Source organism: Salvelinus sp. IW2-2015, linkage group LG27 (assembly GCF_002910315.2).
Source record: "Salvelinus sp. IW2-2015 linkage group LG27, ASM291031v2, whole genome shotgun sequence".
NCBI classification, from domain to species: domain Eukaryota; kingdom Metazoa; phylum Chordata; class Actinopteri; order Salmoniformes; family Salmonidae; genus Salvelinus; species Salvelinus sp. IW2-2015.
In genome coordinates this window covers 6,542,455-6,555,916 of record NC_036867.1, presented here as the reverse complement: position 1 = coordinate 6,555,916, position 13,462 = coordinate 6,542,455, and the positions used below count along the sequence as shown (strand labels likewise).

The following is a 13,462-nucleotide window of genomic DNA, read 5'->3' as shown; positions in this document are numbered from 1 at the left end:
TGACTGCAGATCAGAGACTTTTAAATGATTGACAGAATCAGGACTGATGGGGTGCTGATCTGAGATCCTTGGTTTTATGTAAGTCAAGAGAGAAATCTTAGAGCTAGGCTGTCAAAGCTGTCAACGGATCAACCGTTCCATATGATGAGATTAAAGGAGAGCTATGGGGCATGATGTAGCCTACAGTAACATCTACWGCGGAGGAGGAGGTGGAGGTGAATGCTGACAGGTGTGGTAAACATTACATCTGCTGATGTCTGGATTAAAACACAAGCTACACTTTGAATGGAAATGCAATTGACAACTAAGTCATTGTGATAACATTTTACATGATCTGATGTGTACCATGTTATTACCACTTTCTTCTGCGCTGTCATGGTATAGTTGAAGTCGGACGTTTACATACACTTAGGTTGGAGTCATTAAAACTTGTTTTTCAACCACTCCACACCACTTTCTTGTTAACAAACTATAGTTTTGGCAAGTCGGTTAGGACATCTACTTTGTGCATGACACAAGTAATTTTTCCAACAATTGTTTACAGACAGATTATTTCACTTATAATTCACTGTATCACAATTCCAGTGGGTCAGACGTTTATAAACACTAAGTTGACTGTGCCTTTAAACAGCTTGGAAAATTCCAGAAAATGATGGCATGGCTTTAGAAGCTTCTGTTAGGCTGATTGACATCATTTGAGTCAATTGGAGGTGTACCTGTGGATGTATTTCAAGGCCTACCTTCAAACTCAGTGTCTCTTTGCTTGACAATCATGGGAAAATCAAAAGAAATCCGCCAAGACCTCAGAAAGAAAATTGTGTACCTTCACAAGTCTGGTTCATCCTTGGGAGCAATTTCCAAATGTATGCAAGTATAAACACCATGGGACCACGCAGCCATCATACTGCTCATGAAGGAGACGCATTCTGTCTCCTAGAGATGAACGTACTTTGGTGCAAAAAGTGCAAATCAATCCCAGAACAACAGCAAAGGACCTTGTGAAGATGCTGGAGGAAACAGGTGCAAAAGCTGTCTCTTATACACATCTAGATGTGTATAAGAGACAGGTTCTGATGCAACAAAAATAGAACTGTTTGGCCATAAAGACCATCGTTATGTTTGGAGGAAAAAGGGAGGCTTGCAAGCCGAAGAACACCATCCCAACCGTGAAGCACGGTGGTGGCAGTATCATGTTGTGGGGGTGCTTTGCTGCAGGAGGGACTGGTGCACTTTACAAAATAGATGGCATCATGAGGAAAGAAAATTATATGGATATATTGAAGCAACATCTCAACACATCAGTCAGGAAATTAAAGCTTAGTTGCAAATGGGTCTTCCAAATGGACAATGACCCCAAGCATACTTCCAAAGTTGTGGCAAAATGGCTTAAGGACAACAAAGTCAAAGGTATTGGAGTGGCCATCACAACGACCTGACCTCAATCCTATAGAAAATGTGTGGGCAGACCTGAAAAAGCGTGTGCGAGCAAGGAGGCCTACAAACCTGACTCAGTTACACCAGCTCTGTCAGGAGAAATGGGCCAAATTCACCCAACTTATTGTGGGAAGCTTGTGGAAAGCTACCCGAAATGACTAACCCAAGTTAAACAATTTAAAAGCAATGCTACCAAATACTAATTGAGTGTATGTAAACTTCTGACCCACTGGGAATGTGATGAAAGAAATAAAAGCTGAAATAAATAATTCTCTCTACTATTATTCTGACATTTCACATTCTTAAWATAAAGTGGTGATCCTAACTGACCTAAGACAGGGAATTTTTACTAGGACTAAATGTCAGGAATTGTGAAAAACTGAGTTTAAATGTATTTGGCTAAGGTGTATGTAAACTTCCAACTTCAACTGTACAAAAACAATTGTCAAGTAAATAGCTAATGTTTCGATTTTTGTTATGCATTGAAGGGCATGCATTACTAAAGAACAGCTGTGATGAAGTCTCATTCAGGATGATGCACGTGTCATACTGTACATAGAAATGAATGTCCTACTGATGTTCTATCTCCATACAATATGAGTTATGATTCTTTCAATGTCTTTAAAAAGTGTGTGGTGGAAGGGGGCAATTTACCAGCAAATTAGAGGGGAAATTAAATGAATAACTCATGATTTTACATGGAAGATGAATGGGGATTTATGATAAAGGTTAATATCTTTGTACTAATATGGGGACTAAAGTGGAGAATAGCCAAACATGGCTGAAGTGGGGAGGAGACAAGGTCATTTTAGCAGACACTATTCAAACAGCATCCTCAATGACAGTATACTGTGTGTGCTGTGCTAGCTACCCACCCTGAGGTGCAGTGAGAGGTCGTCCGTGGTCCTGGCACCAGCCCACTGGATGGATGTGAGGGCTGCTGGCGTCACACCTAAAACATACACACACACTACACTTTACCATAGCATACTTTACATTGTCTTCCTACACACACACACACTTCCTCATCTACACACCCACACACCCACTTCTTCATCTACACACACACGTACAATTTGATTTCAATCCTCCTGAGGTAAGACATTACAACAACCTCTAAATTCAATTTACATGTACAATAACCGGTTTGTGACCGGGAGAATATTGCAATTTCACTTATTGTACAGGCCGGCTAGATTAAGATGTACCTACAAACACAATCAATCAGACAATACAATAAGAATTCCATTAATCTTCTGTGTGCTTTGAAATGACACAGCAGCTGTGTAATTTTGCAGAATAGCCAATCATGGGGCTTGCCATGAACGTGTGAGCATGCAACTGTGTTTGAGCCTGTGTGTAAGAGACACTGTGAGTGTGGGTGTACATGTCGAGTGTGTGCATGTGTGTGTGAATGTAATGAGCTGTGGGGAACCATGATTTCTACATGTCTTTGTAGGCAGTTAGGAGGCTAGGAAGCTAGGAGCTTCTCCTACTGGAAAGTCTCGGTATGACACAGGGAAAGAGGAAAAATACAGGAAAAAATGAAAAATAAAATACCCTGAAAATATCTCAGCCAGGCAACTCTTGAGAACAAACGTTTGTCTTTTCCCAGAGACGACTGTCAGTTCTCCTCTTCAACCATTACATCATATCTAATTACACAGCTTCTATTTTTCTCCCATATCAAGCTTTTCACTGGATGAATTGGGCCATGCGTCACATGATATGTAATCAATCAAACTCCTCTTAGCAATAGGCTGGTAAACTGTCACTGATTCACTGACGACAGAACTTCAGAGAGATCTTACATTGAAGATGATACATGTACACACACAAATATTATGCACACGTGTGCGCACCCAGCCACACACACACACTCTCTTCTGTCACTCTATAAGGTAACAAAGCTAATTATACACAATGTAATATAAAGTTGAATGAGACATGCACTACAGCTACAAAACAACATTATGGTGTAACCTATCAGTTACTGATAGCAAACATCAGTAGACAAATGATGATCACGTCTCCTCTGGCTAGAACACCTTAACCTCTGGTCTGATTTTGACAAATTCCTTCATTTAACATTCAAAGTAGCAACAAGATACCCAAAATGTAACGCTAGACAGACACTTCCTTTTAAACTTTGAGAAGACAGAACCAGATCCGCTGAAGTTTACTTCAGTTATATCAAAAATAGTGTCTCATAACAGTCTGAGAAGTTAAACTGAAATGACCAATTTCACACACACACGCACACTTTTCCATATTCTCATCAACTTCTAACTCACAAAAAGCTGAATTTAAAAGAATAAAAACAGTTTTAACCCTTTACACTCGTGCWCGTGTTGAAAATGGCAGATTTGTACATTGATAAGCGCCTAAATTGGAACACAGGGACTGAACAGTAACATGCTACAAATGACGTCAGAGCTCAGGGAAATGCTATGAACTAAGAGGACTCGATTAATTATGAAAGCTGAGACGTGGAGGATTTTAGTAAATACTGCTTTGATGTCATACAAGCAAGCCAAATGTGCCCTTCACATTTCCATATCATAAAACTCACGTCATATACAGTGGCAATGTTTATGATGGCCGTATACCCTGGTTTGTTCTGAACAGAATGAGCCTGTTTGTCTATTGTGAAGAAAATTCACCCATCGGAAAATGCACCTGAATGCACTCATGACTCCTTTCTATGCGCACCAAAATGACGATCCGTTTCTCTGAATTGCCTTGTGAAAGCCTAACACTATAAGAACCTATTATATAATTTAGTTAGTGATGTAGGTAACAGAACAAGCTTTTAAAATGGGCAGTTTTTGGATTGCGTAAACAACAACAGTAATTGTGTGATGGCAGGGACGGCGGGTTGTGCTCCACTCTAGTACATCTACTGTAGTAGAGTTATTAAAAAATGTTGGTCCTTACAGTTGAAGACTTTTTTTTGAGTCATAAGAAATTCCTTGAAATAACTTAGGAACTGTGCACACTTTGGAGAGGTGTGTGGCCACTTGAAGATACCAGTTAGTCTTCTCACTCAAACCTTTGTCATTTTTTTGTCTTATGTCGCACCTACCCCAACATTTTCCAGGAATGTTCTTATTTTCAGATTTCGTTATCAACAAATGTGGCGAAATGTACAGTAAATGTAAAATGCACATAAAATCAACAGTGTCATGTTTGGATTCAGTCTTGTGTCAGGAGAACTGTTGTGTCCCCCTAATCTCCAAACTGTTCCCTTTTAAATGCTACCATGCTTATGCATATGCATTTATTATTTCTTCTGTAAGACACATTTAAATGTAGCCCTATCCTTATAGGCCAATTCCCACAAGTGTAAAGGGTTAACTAAATTGTAGGTGTCTCACCAGTAGTCGTAGGTGTCGTCCCAGTTGTCAAAGTGAACCAGGAAGTGATTGTCCACGATGTCGGCCACCGAGGCCACACACACCAGGCATGGATTCTTTCTGTCCACTGCCTCCAGTTTCATGCCCACCTGAAACTTAGAGGTGCTCGTAGTCTGTTGACACAGAGAGACAAATCACAAAGGGCTTCATACTTTCTGACTTTAAACTTAAAAGAAGAAATCATGCATTCATGTCAATGGAGGATTTAAGTAAATATTGACATACCATAGCATACACAGATTCTACCCTTAACCCTGAAGAAAAAACACATGAATTTCACACGTGATAACATGGTTTAATTTAAAGCAACATTTGCTAACTTGAAACTACACGTGTCAATATTTGAGCACTTAACATGAAAAAAATATAAGCACATGCGAAAACCCAGGTGTCAAATGTAATTGAGAATATTTTACTTTTACTGCAGGTTTTGTCTAGTTCGCGGTTTTTACAGCGACGTCCCCATGATACTTTTAGGACATTCTTAGAATGCTGTGTCATGCTCCCCTGGAAGTTTTTGTGTAGTTACAGTGAAAATACAGCAAATCTACAATAAATTACTGTATTTTTACAGCTAAATTAAGGTGTTAATGTTAAAAGGACAGTAAGACAGTAAAACCTCACTTGGGATTTGAACTCACAACGTCTTGATTGCTACTGTAGCTTCCTCAAGTTCCTGATGTGCCACCACATCTATGGGTATAATGGATTGTCTATACAGTTCCCTCAGAAAGAATTCACACCCCTTTAATATTTCCACATTTTGTTGTGTTACAGCTTGAATTTAATATTTATACAATTTTGATTTTCTGTACAGTTGAAGTCAGAAGTTTACATACACCTTAGCCAAATACATTTAAACTCAGTTCTTCACAATTCCTGACATTTAATCCTAGTAAAAAATCCCTGTCTTGGGTCAGTTAGGATCACCACTTTATTTTAAGAACGTGAAATGTCAAAATAATAGTAGAGAGAATGATTTATTTCAGCTTATTTCTTTCATCACAATCCCAGTGGGTCAGAAGTTTACACACTCTCAATTAGTATTTGGTAGCATTGCCTTTAAATTGTTTGACTTGGGTCAAACGTTTTGGGTAGCCTTCCACAAGCTTCCCACAATAAGTTGAGTGAATCTTGGCCCATTCCTCCTGACAGAGCTGCTGTAACTGAGTCAGGTTTGAAGGCCTCCTTGCTCGCACACACTTTTTCAGTTCTGCCCACACATTTTCTACAGGATTGAGGTTAGGGCCAAGCTTTAACTTCCTGACTGATGTCTTGAGATGTTGCTTCAATATATCCACATAATGTTCCTACCTCATGAAGCCATTTATTTTGTGAAGTGCACTAGTCCCTCCTGCAGCAAAGCACCCCCGAAATATGATGCTGCCACTACCGTGCTTCACGGTTGGGATGGTGTTCTTCGGCTTGCAAGCCTCCCCCTTTTCCTTCAAACATAACGATGGTCATTATGGCCAAACAGTTCTATTTTTGTTTCATCAGACCAGAGGACATTTCTCCAAAAAGTACGATCTTTGTCAGTTGCAAACCGTAGTCTGGCTTATTTATGGCGGTTTTGGAGTAGTGGCTTCTTCTTTGCTGAGCGGCCTTTCAAGTTATGTCGATATAGGACTCGTTTTACTGTGGATATAGATACTTTTGTACCCGTTTCATCCAGCATCTTCTTTGCTGTTGTTCTGGGGTTGATTTGCACTATTCTCACTAAAGAACGTTCATCTCTAGGAGACAGAACGCGTCTACTTCCTGAGCGGTATGACGGCTGCGTGGTCCCATGGTGTTTATACGTGCGTACTATTGTTTGTACAGATGAACGTGGTACCTTCAGGCGTTTGGAAATTGCTCCCAAGGATGAACCAGACTTGTGGAGATCTACAATTTTTGTCTGAGGCCTTGGCTGATTTCTTTTGATTTTCCCATGATGTCAAGAGAAGAGGCACTGAGTTTGAAGGTAGGCCTTGAAATACATCCACAGGTACACCTCCAATTGACTCAAAGTATGACAATTAGCCTGCCAGAAGCTTCTAAAGTAATGACATCATTTTCTGGAATTTTCCAAGCTGTTTAAAGGCACAGTCAACTTAGTGTATGTAAACTTCTGACCCACTGAAATTGTGATACAGTGAATAATAAGTGAAATAATCTGTCTGTAAACAATTGTTGGAAAAATTACTTGTGTCATGCACAAAGTAGATGTCCTAAACAACTTGCCAAAACTATAGTTTGTTAACAAGAAATTTGTGGAGTGGTTGGAAAACGAGTTTTAATGACTCTAACCTAAGTGTATGTAAACTTCCGACTTCAACTGTAAGTGATCTACACCCAATACCCCATAATGTCAAAGTGGAATTTTGTTTGTAGAACATTTTTTTTATTAATAAATAATTTAAAGTTGAAATGTCTTCAGTCAATAAGTACTCAACCCCTTTGTTACGGCAAGCTTAAATAGGTTCAGGAGTAAAAATGTACTTGACAAATCATATAAGTTGAATGGACTCATTTCTTGTCCAATAATAGTGATATAGTAGTAGTTAAAATTATTTTTTAATAACTACCTCATCTCTGTACCCCACACATACAACTATCTGTAAGGTCCCTCAATCGAGTAGTGCATTTCAAGCACAGATTCAACCACAAAGACCATGGAGTTTTTTCAATGCCTCGCAAAAGAAGGGCACCAATTGGTAGATTGGCAACAAAAAAAAGTTGTTAAAAATATGCCTTTGAGCATGGAGAAGTTATTAATTAGGCTTTGGATAGTGTATCAATACACCCAGTCACTACAAAAATAAAGGCATCCTTCCTAACTCAGTTGCCAGAGAGGAAGGAAACCGCTCAGGGATTTCACCATGAGGCCAATGGTGACTTTAAAACAGTTAGAATTGAATGGCTGTGATAGGAGAAAACTGAGGATGGATCAACAACATTGTAGTTACCCCACAAAACTAACCTAAATGACAGAGTGAAAAGAAGGAAGCCTGTACAGAAATAAAATATTCCAAAACATGCATCCTGTTTGCAACAAGGCACTTCATTAATACGAAACAAAAAATTCTACAAAGCGTTATGTTTAGGGCAAATCCAACACAACACTGAGTACCACTCTTCATATTAGCATGGTGGTGGCTGCATCATGTTATGATTATGCTTGTAATCGTTAAGGACTGGGGAGTTTTTCAGGATAAAAAAAAAAGTCTGCTTGTACAATCCAGGTGTGTAAAGCTGTTAGAGACTTACTCCAAAAGACTCACAGCTGTTATCGCCGCCAAAGGTGCTTCTACAAAGTATTGACTCAGGGGTGTGAATACATATAAATTAGATATTTCCGTATTTCATTTTCAATCATTTTGCAAATATTTCTAAAGACATGTTTTCACTTTGTCGGAAATAACCTGATATGTCCCGCGTGTAGATGGGTGAGAAAAAAACATTTAATAAATTTTAAATTCAGGCTGTAACAACAAAACGTGGAATAAGTCAAGGGATATGAATACGGCACTAGTTGAATACGGCACCAGATATGAATAAGGCACTAGTTGCAAGAAGACATTTTTGCACTTTGCCTAAATTATATACAACAACTTGAAGGTGTTATTTCATTACTATGACAGTGTGCTGCTGTATTCTGATTTCAATTAGTGTAAAACATATTGTATAATTTTGTACTGTGACCACACTTGGGCCTTAAAGGGATACTTCGGGATTTTGGCAATGATTGCATTTTTATGGCTCGGTGTCCAGTACCAAGGAAGTTAGAGGTAGTTTCACAAGCCAATGCTAGCTAGCGTTAGTGTAATGACTGGAAGTCTATGGTTATCTGCTAGCATGCTAGCATATACCCATAGAATTACAGTCATTGTGTTAATGCAAGTCAGCAATTGTGCTAGCGCTTGTTAGTAACTTCCTTCAAACTGCACGCAGAGACTTAAAAATGGTAACCACGAGTTCATCTGACTCTGGGGAAGTAAATAAAGTGCCAAAATCCCAAAGTATTCCTTTAACTGGGATTTTAATGGTCGGAAATAACCTAATATGTCCCGCTACAGTATGTCCTGCTACGCCACCAGGTCTATGAAAATAAAAGAGATCTGGCCACAGACTTATTGGCAATAATACATTCATGCCCTTTGCTAAAAACTTCCCAGAATCAAATAAATAACTGTCCATTTATCACCACAAACGTAACATCAACGTAAAACTAGCAGTGCTCAAGGACACTTGACAGAGTATACGTGGATGCTTTGGTAATTTGAACTTGCAACCTCTTGTTTGAGTGCATCAATGTTTCTGCAGTGCCACCAGGTTCATAGATATTGCTTGGAACATGTATTAACACACTATAAGGTTATGATTGGGTTACAGTGTTGTTCTCTGGGGTACAAAAAAGTCTAAGGTACACTTCACAGGCACACATATGAACTCAATTGGTATAGTTCGGTAACTTGTAGGTATAATGTGACATTTTTCTACCCAATATTTCTAATATAAAGGTACGATCATCACTGCGCTTTGATAAGTGGGGGCAATGTACTGGTGGGGCTCATTAGCATATTTTGTGGCGTGGTCAAATACATACCAATACCAGTCAAAAGTTTGGACACACTTACTCATTCAAGGGTTTTTCTTTATTTTAACTATTTTCTACATTGTAGAAAAATAGTGAAGACATCAAAACTGTGAAATAACACATATGGAATCATGTAGTGACCAAAAAAGTGTTTACAGTAGCCAGCCTTTGCCTTGATGACAGCTTTGCACATTCTCTCAACCAGCTTCATGAGGAATGCTTTTCCAACAGTCTTGAAGGAGTTCCCACATTAGCTAAGCACTTGTTGGCTGCTTTTCCTTCACTCTGCAGTTCAACTCATCCCAAACCATCTCAATTGGGTTGAGGTTGGATGATTGTGAAGGCCAGGTCATCTGATGCAGCACTCAATCACTCTCCTTCTTGGTCAAATAGCCCTTACACAGCATGGAGGTGTGTTGGGTCATTGTCCTGTTGAAAAACAAATTATAGTCCCACTAAGCAGAAACCAGATGGGATGGTGTATCGCTGCATAATGCTATGGTAGCCATGCTGGTTAACTGTGCCTTGAATTCTAAATAAATCACCAACAGTGTCACCAGCAAAGTACCCCCACATCATCACACCTCCTCCTCCATGCTTCACGGTGTGAACCACACATGCGGAGATCATCCGTTCACCTACTCTGCGTCTCACAAAGACACGGTGGTTGGAACCAAAAATTTCAAATTTGGACTCATCAGACCAAAGGACATAATTTCACCGGTCTAATGTCTATTGCTCGTGTTTCTTGGCCAAAGTAAGTCTCTTCTTCTTTTGTGTCCTTTAGTAGTGGTTTCTTTGGAGCAATTCGACCACGAAGACCTGACACACACACAGTCTCCTCTGAACAGTTGATGTTGAGATGTGTCTGTTACGTGACCGCTGTGAAGCATTTATTTGGGCTGCAATTTCTGAGGCTGGTAACTCTAATGAACTTATACTCTGCAGCAGAGGTTAACCTGGGTCTTCCTTTCCTGCGAAGGTCCTCATGAGAGCCAGTTTTTGCAACTGCACTTGAAGAAACTTTCAAAGTTTTTGAATTGACTGTCCTTTTTGTCTTTAATTTACAATGGACTGTTGTTTCTCTTTGAGCTCTTCTTGCCATAATATGGACTTGGTCTTTTACCAAATAGGGCTGTCTTCAGTATACCCCCCCCCTACCTTGTCCCAATGCATTAAGGAAAGAAATTCCACAAATGTAACTTTTAACAAGGCATACCTGTTAGTTGAAATGCATTCCAGCTGACTACCTCATGAAGCTGGTTGAGAGAATGCCAAGAGTGTGCAAAACTGTCATCAAGGCAAAGGCTGGCTACTTTCGAAAAATCTCAAATATATTTTGATTTGTTTAACACTTTTTTGGTTACTACATGCTTCCATGTGTGTGATTTCATAGTTTTGATGTCTTCATTTTATTCTACAATGTAGAAAATAGTAAAAATAAAGAAAAACCCTTGATTGAGTAGGTGTTGTGACAGGCAGGTACGTGTGTCAACCGGCAGTTTAAGTGTTTGATGGTTATGCCGATGCAAATTGAGCACCTTCTTTGACATTGTCTGTTCTGCAACCTTTGTAAGAGCATTTGTCTCTTATGAACAGCACTGTAAATAGGTTATTGTGCATTTTCCAGCAACTTAATGGAAACTAGTTGAACTGGAAGCCATTTGTCAGTAAGTTTATGTAAAATTCACAATAACTTACTTGCAAAATGTTATCAGTAACATACAGGCGACCTACTGTACCTTTACTGACTCTTCTGTTGACAACATGCAACATTATTTGCTGATTGGCAGCATAGTGTCGCAGTGGCAGCCTATCAGAATATTGCAGGCGTGGTTTATTGGAGGTGTGTCTTTCCGCTAGTACTTTCTGGTCTCCCATGAGAGGGAATGTCATCCCAGTTAATGTGTTCTGTTGTATTCTGTTCATAAACACTAAGCTTGTACATTGTCAGTTCTCCAGTCTATGCAAATTATACAAAAGAGCCATACAATGTTCTGGTGACATAGCAAAAAAATTCAGGTTGCTAGCATCCCCTTATGTGAAAAATCACATGATTCACATGTGAAATTATGTGGAATTGTGTTTTTGGAACAATTCATATGAAATTTCACATGTGAAATCATGTGCTTTTTGAAACACTTCACATGAGAATATGTTTTTACATGTTGTCACGTGTAATGTCATGTTATCACATGATAAAATGTGTATACCCATGTCACATTTATTTTAACATGTGCTCACGTTGTCACGTTTCATTTCATCTTATCACGTTGCTTTACATAAGATCACATCATCACATGAAATTCATGTGTTTTTTCCTTAAGGGTGAGGATGTCCTCAAAACATTTATTTTACCAGTCGTCAGAATGTCACGCGATGGTCCCAGGTGTCCCAAACCATCATAAGTAAAGTAATGGTATAGGGGTTTTAAAGTAAGTGGTACGCTGTTCAGATAAAATATGACCCCACCTGGGACTTGAACTCAGAATCTATGGATTTGAGGTGCACTGATCTTTCTGCTGCACCACAGTGTCTAACATTCCCCTACACATTCACTAACTATTATACATCTCTGCACTTAGTGCCAGTTAATCTGACTATTGTCTCTCTCATCATCGATGTACTTATTTCAGCAATATAAGGGTTTTCTGTATAGTTGTCTAATGTTGGTGGGGCATATTATTCTGTTTCAATGTTACTTCTGAATCCCTATGATAAATATAATAGTTTTTCTTGAGTGTATTTTTAAGGAAGATGAGATTTACTTTGAAATCTAAAGTGTCGGGAATACAGGTGAAATCAGTCATTTACAAGAGGTTGTGTGTTTAAATCCCACTTTGAATATTAATTACTGTATAAATAAAACATACACAATGTAGTCATGTATGTCAAAGTGTGTCAAATATGTAATTTGAAAACACTGTAAAAAGTAATGTGTTTATCATAATGACACATTTTTCCAAAAACACATTTTCACATGTGAAGTTAAATGTGAAATGTCACATGTGAAATGTCACACTTGAAGAGAAATGTGAAATGTCACACTTGAAGTGAAATGTCACATGTAAAGTGTTCCAAAAACACATTTTCACATGATTCCAGATGTGAGATTTCATTTCCATAAGGGAAAGGCTTGAGCGCACAAACGTTGAGTTTTAACATGAGATATGACCATATAATTTATAATTTCCCTTCATCAATTTCCTTTCATTAAAATCAAGCAGTATCTCACATGCCTTCAACCCTCAGGGTAATACTACTTTGTACATGTGACAATATAGTGGAAATATTGTGGCATGATTTGAAAATTATCTACTACTACGACAAGTCAATATAAATTTCAGCTTTTGTAACTGTAAAAAACTACAGGAAGTAAAGTGGTGCATCTCTGCCGCAGTGTGGAGGGAGCTTTACAACAACCACTGGGACATATTGTTTTTTTCTGCTGTGTGAATGAAGGTCAGCATTTGGCCCCAGCTGTCTTTACAGGAGAAAGTAGAGCTAAGCCTCCATTGACTCCCGCACCCCAACCAAGCACTTACAACATTTTGGGATTTAAACAGATTCTTTGGTGCAGCTTCAGCATTGCAAGCCTCTTGGTATTTCTCCCAGTTAAACTCGCTTTCATTGTAGCCTGAAAATAAATGGTGCAGAGGGAGAGGGTGAGAGAAAGAAGGGGAGAAAAAAAATGGAGAGAGAGAGAGAAGGGTGGAGAAAGGAGAAAAAAATAAAAAAATAAAAATGGGGATTAAAAATGACAAATATTGTTGTGCCAGGCGCCCAGCCGCTGGTAAATCGCCACTCCAGGAAATATCATTATTTATTTGAATTTATTGTATATTAATTTTGATATATTTTTTAAAATACTGAACAAAAATATAAAACGGAACATGCAACAATTTCTAATATTTTACTGAGTTTCAGTTCATTTAAGGAAATCAGAAAATTGAAATAAATTAATGAATTAGGCCCTAATCTATGGATTTCACATGACTGGGCAGGGCCACAACCATGGGAGGGCCTGACC

At 38.8% G+C, this 13,462-nt stretch overlaps 1 protein-coding gene across 4 annotated transcripts in view; it reads right to left on the bottom strand.

Moving 5' to 3' along the window:
* The window catches only part of LOC111953543 (lethal(3)malignant brain tumor-like protein 4), a 128,244-nt gene that overhangs the window by 92,140 nt on the left and 22,642 nt on the right, over positions 1-13,462 (bottom strand). For all 4 annotated transcript variants that reach the window (XM_023972901.2, XM_023972902.2, XM_023972903.2 and 1 more), the window contains 3 exons: positions 12,978-13,069; positions 4,812-4,963; positions 2,310-2,386 (listed from right to left, as the gene is read on the bottom strand). In XM_023972901.2, the coding sequence (XP_023828669.1) occupies positions 2,310-2,386; positions 4,812-4,963; positions 12,978-13,069 (321 nt within the window). The remainder of the gene's footprint in view (positions 1-2,309; positions 2,387-4,811; positions 4,964-12,977; positions 13,070-13,462) is intronic.